Source organism: Haliotis rubra, unplaced genomic scaffold (assembly GCF_003918875.1).
Source record: "Haliotis rubra isolate DU_JTF1 unplaced genomic scaffold, ASM391887v1 Scf21, whole genome shotgun sequence".
Classification (NCBI taxonomy): domain Eukaryota; kingdom Metazoa; phylum Mollusca; class Gastropoda; order Lepetellida; family Haliotidae; genus Haliotis; species Haliotis rubra.
The window spans coordinates 2883348-2891725 of NW_025766114.1; the positions used below are offsets into that span (position 1 = coordinate 2883348).

Consider the following 8378-nt stretch of genomic DNA (forward strand, 5'->3'; position numbering starts at 1 on the left):
TTACTGGTCAAGTTGATCTTTAAAGGAAAAATAATTTAAAAAAAATAATCGATCATATAATTATAATTCAACGTTGGTTTCAGGGCGTGCCTCGGTATAGTTGTCTGTGTGCATTTGTTTTTTACCAATTTCGATTAATGTTCAATGTTGTGACGTTCATCACCTCCTTCAACCAATAAAACGCAGTTTGTTCAGAATTAACCGTCAGTGGGGTAATTGATGGATATATTGATTGTCGATTGAATACATGAGATCAGCCAACAGGAATGGGATTGGCTGTGCACGTCAGCCAATATGTATTGGTAATCAATGAAGAACTGAACATTAAACGAGTCGCTGTTGACATAATCATTATTTCAGAGTGTATAGTCGTTATATGAGGACAAGCCATCGGGGAAAGGTTTCGACACCCCCAAATGAAATACACCTGTTGAGCTGTTGGTTCTGCATTCAGTCCACCACATTCAGTCTGGATTGGAATCACCTTTGAAGATGTTGCTAGTTGAAGCTGTCAAACAGGTTGCTGTTGCTAGTTTTGTACTAGCGGTGCTACTCGTCCGGTAAGTCAATTTGGTTGAGCTCTTAGTGGGACACTAAAGCTTAAATCTCAAGCTACTGTGTGGTGATGAGCAATTTGATAATTGAAATTATGTGTTGTATGAAAATATATACTAGGCTATTATGTCCAGAAGCTATATTTCTATAGCAAAGTTAATTCAATTAAGGTACATACCACATTGACATTATTCGATATTTTGCTGTGTTTGTTTCTTTGTCTGTTTGTTTGATCGTGTGTGTGAGTGTGTGTGTGTGTGAGAGAGAGAGAGAGAGAGAGAGAGAGAGAGAGAGAGAGAGAGAGAGAGAGAGAGAGAGAGACTGTGTCTGGCTGTCTTGTTTGTATGTTTGACAGTTTAGTTATAGCATCCGAGGCCAAACTTTTCTATTCTATTCGGCAATGTCTGAAGCGGTGTTTTCGTTTAAAAATCAATTAAGGTCATCAAACGCATGGTGTACAACAGTCGATCCAAAACTTGCAGGTTGTTTTCTTGACGCGCATCTAATTTCTAACTGTGGGAAACATAACTCTTAGTTGATCTTATTCTTAAAGCGTCTTGTTTTAAAGCTTATACCCTTGTTCTTGTATAGAATATCCAACATTCGGTCGTGTCACGATGCCGACCAATAGCTGCTCACAGCTATAAACATCGTCATCAAGAACAAAAACGAAAATACAATTGTCTCCCATTATGCCGAGAGCATACATGTATTGAAACATGTTCAGGGCATGGTGTCTCATGTAAATGCCGCGAAAAACATTTTGTTAGCCATAAGCCGTAACGGTTCCTAAAGACTATTAATTAAAATAATTTTAACTTACAATGCTGCGGTTCGTTGAAATGATTGATCACAACTCTTCTAAGTTTGGCCTTATTGGTCTCTGATGCTATCGGTATGCACTAAACGGCAGTACCAGTAACTATATGCTGATTCTGTAATTGTGATGTGTCCTTGAAGCCGTTCTGTATATATTGATCTGAACAATTGAGGACATATACTGTCGTCATTACACAAAACAAGCCTTTGGCTTCTAAGAATGTCAGTCGCGACCACCTATGAATAATGCAGTTTCAGCTTCATAATCTCTTTGCTTTATGTGACGGTTGAATTGCGTAGCGACTATGTCGTGACACGCTAAAATCAATTATATATAAAACGTCTTGTTTATGTATTTATCAATACATGAAGCTGCTTAGGTTTTTTATTCAATTTTGACGAATGTTTTACCTTACAACGACCAGTCCATCATACTACATGCGTAACTAAAAGTGCAGAATTCCATAAATAACTTACTCATTGCTTGCATGGTTTGTGGGGCTATAAAGCAGCTTATGTCCTTTATTACTGATTTTGTTACGAATGCCTCGCATTGGCGTAAACACTACTTGCCCTTTCTTGCAAGCACGATTCCAAGAAAAAAATTTTAAAATATTTTTATAATGATTACATGTCTGATATACTGCTCTTAAGCATTAAAAACATGCTAGTTTCAAACCAACATCCCTTCTTTACACCGCACCTGGAAATAAAGTGGTGGTTTTATCATTATTACTACTCTATTCCATTGCCATAGTATGATGGAATGATCACAATATGATTTTTTACGTTTCTTTCCTAGGCAATCCAGAGGATGTCAAGTGATGGGCTTCACAGGCCTGACCAAATACAATGACCAGAAAATAACCCTCCCAATTGAACCACTGCAAACATTTGAATCTGTGAGAGATGATCTGGAATGCGCCAAGGAGTGCACATCCCTCGTTAGATGTTCAATGTTTGCTTTTAACGAGCAGAGTTTGGAGTGCTCCCTCTTTCCTGCTCCTGCCTTTAAATACAATTTTTTCCCGCTTTCTGCAATATCATCTCCCGGACTACGATATTATGCAGTCCATACAGGTAGGTGACATCTATAAAGGTTTAAAATAATTTTATAAGAAAAGCTTTTGACAATTGATGATTTGTGATTGAAATAAAAATAAGACCCCGATACCTTCATGGTAAAGAACAGTTGGAATGATGCTCCATAGATCAGAAATAAACCCTTGTTCATGACTTAATGAAGAAGAATATTAGGCGATTAGGTAGTCTGTGGAAAGATAGTAATGATTTGAATCTACATACGCAAACTAAGGCCAAGTAAATACTTCGATCCTGAATATATGCAATATAATGCTGACTTTTGAGAAAGTGATCACCGAAAGGTAGTAATGTGTGTGTTGTTGTTTTTGGTTTTTGTGTTTTCTGTTTGAAAAAAAACGAGAACCTTAAAATGAGGCCGCGTGTTTGGGACAGTAATATAAGGCTTTTTGCGGCGTTGGATTTACTCATGTTTGATCATGATTAAATGAGTCTCACGTCGGCTGACCAGCGAGAAACAGGCAACAATTTACATTTGACTTAATTATATATATTTTGATACGAGTAAGATATTATTTTGCATGACGTTGATATTTTTATAATATGTATCGATAACATAAACTACACAATGTATGACTTCACTAAATTGACAATTTGACATTCTTTACATTTGTATGTTTTCCTAAAGTTTTATCAAATTGGAAGCATTATTCATGTCTTTGCCTTCATGATAGGTGATGGAAGGACATGAAACATGAATGAAGTTCCAAGTTAAAACGCTAGTTCCTTTGAGGTGTTATGGGATACAAACTGTTATAAATATCGTAGATTTGAAACATTCTTTCCTTGCTTTCATGACAGGTGATGGAAGGACTTGGATCAAATTAATTTGAAACATGAATTCCAAGTTAAAACGCTAGTTCCTTTGAGGTGTTATGGGATACAAACTGTTATAAATATCGTAGATTTGAAACATTCTTTCCTCGCCTTCATGACAGGTGATGGAAGGACTTGGATCAAATTAATTTGAAACATGAATTCCAAGTTAAAACGCTAGTTCCTTTGAGGTGTTATGGGATACAAACTGTTATAAATATCGTAGATTTGAAACATTCTTTCCTCGCCTTCATGACAGGTGATGGAAGGACTTGGATCAAATTAATTTGAAACATGAATGGAAATTCCAAGTAGAAATGTTAATTCCTTTGAGGTGTTATGGGATAGAAACTGTTATAAATATCGTAGATTTGAAACATTCTTTTCTTGCTTTCATGACAGGTGATGGAAGGACTTGGATCAAATTAATTTGAAACATGAATAAAATTCCAAGTAGAAACGCTAGTTCCTTTGAGGTGTTATGGGATTATCCAACTGTTATAAATGTCGTAGATTTAAAATATTCTTTCCTTGCCTTCATGGCAGGTGATGGAAGCACTTGGATCAAATTAATTTGAAACATGAATGAAAATTCCAAGTAGAAACGCTGGTTCCTTTGAGGTGTTATGGGATACAAACTGTTATAAATATCGTAGATTTGAAACATTCTTTCCTTGCCTTCATGACAGGTGATGGAAGGACTTGGATCAAATTACTTTGAAACATGAATGGAAATTCCAAGTAGAAATGCTAATTCCTTTGAGGTGTTATGGGATTATCCAACTGTTACAAATATCGTAGATTTGAAATATTCTTTCCTTGCTTTCATGACAGGTGATGGAGGGACGTTGATCAAATTAATTTGAAACATGAATTCCAAGTTAAAACGCTAGTTCCTTTGAGGTGTTATGGGATACAAACTGTTATAAATGTCGTAGATTTGAAACATTCTTTCCTCGCCTTCATGACAGGTGATGGAAGGACTTGGATCAAATTAATTTGAAACATGAATAAAATTCCAAGTTAAAACGCTAGTTCCTTTGAGGTGTTATGGGATACAAACTGTTATAAATATCGTAGATTTGAAACATTCTTTCCTCGCCTTCATGACAGGTGATGGAAGGACTTGGATCAAATTAATTTGAAACATGAATAAAATTCCAAGTAGAAACGCTAGTTCCTTTGAGGTGTTATGGGATACAAACTGTTATAAATATCGTAGATTTGAAACATTCTTTCCTCGCCTTCATGACAGGTGATGGAAGGACTTGGATCAAATTAATTTGAAACATGAATGGAAATTCCAAGTAGAAATGTTAATTCCTTTGAGGTGTTATGGGATACAAACTGTTATAAATATCGTAGATTTGAAACATTCTTTCCTTGCTTTCATGACAGGTGATGGAAGGACTTGGATCAAATTAATTTGAAACATGAATAAAATTCCAAGTAGAAACGCTAGTTCCTTTGAGGTGTTATGGGATTATCCAACTGTTATAAATGTCGTAGATTTGAAACATTCTTTCCTTGCCTTCATGGCAGGTGATGGAAGGACTTGGATCAAATTAATTTGAAACATGAATGAAAATTCCAAGTAGAAACGCTAATTTCTTTGAGATGTTATGGGACACGAACTGCTATAAATGTCGTAGATTTGAAATACATGCACATTTACTGGAAATGTAATTGATGTGTATTTTAATGTCAGATTGGTGCCCGGCGAGGAAAGGCTTTTTCATAGACCGTGAATCAGAGCTCTGCTACTACCAGTCACAGGATAAGAGAACTTTTAACAACTCGGAGACCGCTTGTCAAGAACTGAGTCCAGGATCGAGGCTTTTGATGCTAAAAGAAACCAAATATCGAGAGGCAATTGCGCGAGTCATGAATTCAAATATACGTAAGTTTCCTGTTATGTTAAATCATTTGAACAAGAATGTTTATATTTTAAATTCAGCTGAGATAAGGGAAGACTATTCGACAATTCGTTTCCCATCACATGTTTATATAGTATGTGAGGTTTAATAAGAATGTGCTATTAATTTGTTTTGTATGAATGATTAATGGGGGCACTTTGGTAGCACAGTGTAATACGTTTGAATTGAAGTTTTTCTTGATTTGAATGATTTGGGTTTTTTTTCGAAATTTGGAGTCTTTGGCGTTACTTTGTTATTACATGTATTTTCGTAATAGTTCATAATTTTTCGGTATGTCAGTTACACCAAAAATCCAAATTTCGATTTGTTCCCCGTCACTTCGAGTTTTACCTCGTTATTTCGATTAGAGGGTCTGTGTCCTGTAGGTATAGAGAATAACCCGAGCGATTCTTCTTTTGTATCTTCCAAGAGAACTCTAAAAGCGGCGTAAAACCAAACTCAGTCAGTCCAAGAGAACACTACCGATTTGCCATTGACATTCACAGCATATATCTCCCCAATTCCATGATTCTGAATACCAAATCCTCGACGACAAGTCCTTTATTCGGATTAAGTTCTGACAATTTGCTCTTTCAGACTTGACTATGGACCACCTTTTTATAGGAGGCTTGGACCTGAACACCGGAGATGGCATCAAGACGTACCACTGGATTGATGGCACGGAAGTTGTCGACCCCTTCTGGTATCCAGGGGAACCGTCAGGTGACGCCAATAATCAGTTTTGTCTTGCGTACGCAGTTTTGAAATTACACGACATGGATTGCACGAATCAAAATCGATACTTTTGTGCAATACCCAAATGAGGAAATGTGTTCTTCGGTGCCTTCAGACCCATTCCGAGCTGGACATTATTACCCGCGCTACCATATGACGGGTTAATATGGAAGGTTAATATATAAATGTATTTCAATCAATGTGCATACTATGTGCACTTGTTATTTTGTTTAGAGAATGTCGATAACACGTTCAACTCTTCTTGAAATATGTCCACCTGTGCTGACATTTTAATAATGGTAAAAACAGATAGAGGGACCATGGTATAAGAAAGGACACGTGAGATACCAATTCGTATGGAATGGGACAGGTGTTGTTTGGTATCGTTGCAACAACGTTACACGCGAAATGCTGTCACAGCTGAACAGGAACGGTTTGTGGTTTGGGCACTGGATGATGGCTAGGATCCAGTTGAGCACACATTCTATAGGGTTTCAAGAGCACACTTCCGTAAATACAGACTTGGATACATTAATTTGCATGTACTGCACCATGTTCTATAGTATGTATGTATATGCATTCGTTGGAGATATGATGCAAGAGACCGTTCATAAGTTATGGCTAGGCGAGTGATGACGAATTTTAAGAGGCATGTACAATGTGAATGACACCACCACCACCATAATTGCCCCCTGCCCCCGTATTTTTGAGCATTAATATTTAATATGGTTAGGTATAAAATTGATGACCCCTACCTCCCAAGAACAATCTGGTGAACCCCACCCCCACCCCACTTAAAATCATCATCAACATCCCACCCCACATAAATTGTGAACGGTCCCTAAGATGGTCCATATATACTATTCCAAAAAAGAAACGCATAACCCAGAAATCTGTTGCGAAAATGTTGTATTTTCAAACATGTATAACTCGTCGACAAATACACTTTAGTACATGGAGTTTTGCATCAGTTTAGAAGAAGGTAATGTCTATACAACCAAGTGAATAATTTTAGATAACGGAGACGTTGAGCGCGATGGTGATCACGTAGGATGGTCCCGACGTCGGGTCTCCTGGCTCTCAGTCCAATCTCGCTCAACCTGTTCCGTACAGTTTGACCGGAAGTCCAGGCACCCTGGCTGCTGTGCTCTCACCCGTGGCAGTACGATCACGCAATATAGTACCCGGATGTATTGATCTTGGGCTACAGTGGTGACTCGAGGTCTCCCTGTACGGGGACGGTCATTTGTTAAACCTGTTTGGTTGTAACGAGCTGCAAGCAGTGATATCGTGCTCAGACTAACATTCAGACGCCTGGCATCAGAAAATTGGTAATCTCCAGCCTGCATTGTTCAATGGCGATGTTCCGTGTCGCAGCGTCAAGACGTGGCGTAGTGATTTGACCTTGAAACTCCCTCAAAACGATTGCCGATTTCCGAAAGTAATCTTGATTTTTATTGCCTGACAGTGCATGCTCCTTGCTGCACAATTTCAACTGGAAGGTGACTTCTGTTGCGTTGTGGCGATGCCTTTTTACTTCTTGTTAGAAATCTCATCAAAATCAACCTTATTCAGTAAATTCGATTTTTCACTTGTGCAATAGTGTAAAATCATGTTGTCAACACTTTTGTTACATATTTTGACGATTGTTTGAACACAATTGGTAATTAATAGATCTTTTAAAATACAAAACACCTATGCGTTTCTTTTTTGGGATAGTATATGTTGCTATTTCAAACTTCTAATCACCATGAAATAATTACTTATTGAAATGTAACTAAAGTTGAGGTGTATATTTTCAAATATTTTCAACACCGCTGCATCACAATGTAATTTCATATAATGTACAATCAGCAAGTGATGCACTTGCGCAGAGACGCCTAATGACACTGAGCTAAGCAAACGCTTAAGACCTGCTTGCGACACAGTATCTCCTTCAAGAGACAAAATTTCGAAATGTTGGTACGATAGAAGGGGACGTCATATACGAAATGTCCCAAATGTTTGGGAATCAAAAAAGTGTAATTTTTCAACTGAGTGCTGTCAAAAGGGTTGGGTCGCAAGAGATAAGCTCTTCGTACTGTACAACTGAACTACGCCAAAAAATCAAATCTGATTCTGTTATGGATACAATATCCAGTAAGGTGAATTTCCAAATCTACTGTAAGGAAAAGGCGGCTCAATGCAGCCCGCCTGAAAGCAAGGCGAGCTGACAAGGGCATGGCCAGTGCGGCCTTCCAAAGACAATTAATAGCAGGTTGGGCATGGCAACACTAGGGACGGGCTATGGGGCAATGGCGGTACCCTACGTTTATATCGAGGCTTTACCATCGATTCACAGATGACAGAATAGATTTTTTAGCAATTCCAGTGAATCTGCCAGGACAACAATTTTAAACAATGATCAATAGTTACGGGGCCGGTAGTGTTATAGTG

At 37.8% G+C, this 8378-nt stretch overlaps 1 protein-coding gene across 1 annotated transcript; it reads left to right on the top strand.

Annotated features, from left to right (window-relative positions):
* Positions 1-377: 377 nt before the first annotated feature.
* On the top strand, positions 378-6737 carry LOC124276557 (C-type lectin lectoxin-Thr1-like). Its single transcript, XM_046712201.1, has 4 exons — positions 378-560; positions 2177-2454; positions 5000-5191; positions 5805-6737. Exons 1-4 carry the CDS (start codon positions 493-495, stop codon positions 6029-6031), a joined length of 765 nt encoding a protein of 254 aa, XP_046568157.1. The 5' UTR covers positions 378-492; the 3' UTR covers positions 6032-6737.
* The last annotated feature ends 1641 nt before the right edge of the window (positions 6738-8378 follow it).

Coding starts and splice junctions, on each gene's coding strand:
- LOC124276557 (XM_046712201.1), top strand. CDS start 493: ATGTTGCTAGTTGAAGCTGTCAAACAGGTTGCTGTTGCTAGTTTTGTA. Junction 561..2,176: donor CTAGCGGTGCTACTCGTCCG/GTAAGTCAATTT, acceptor TTTCTTTCCTAG/GCAATCCAGAGGATGTCAAG. Junction 2,455..4,999: donor ATATTATGCAGTCCATACAG/GTAGGTGACATC, acceptor TTTTAATGTCAG/ATTGGTGCCCGGCGAGGAAA.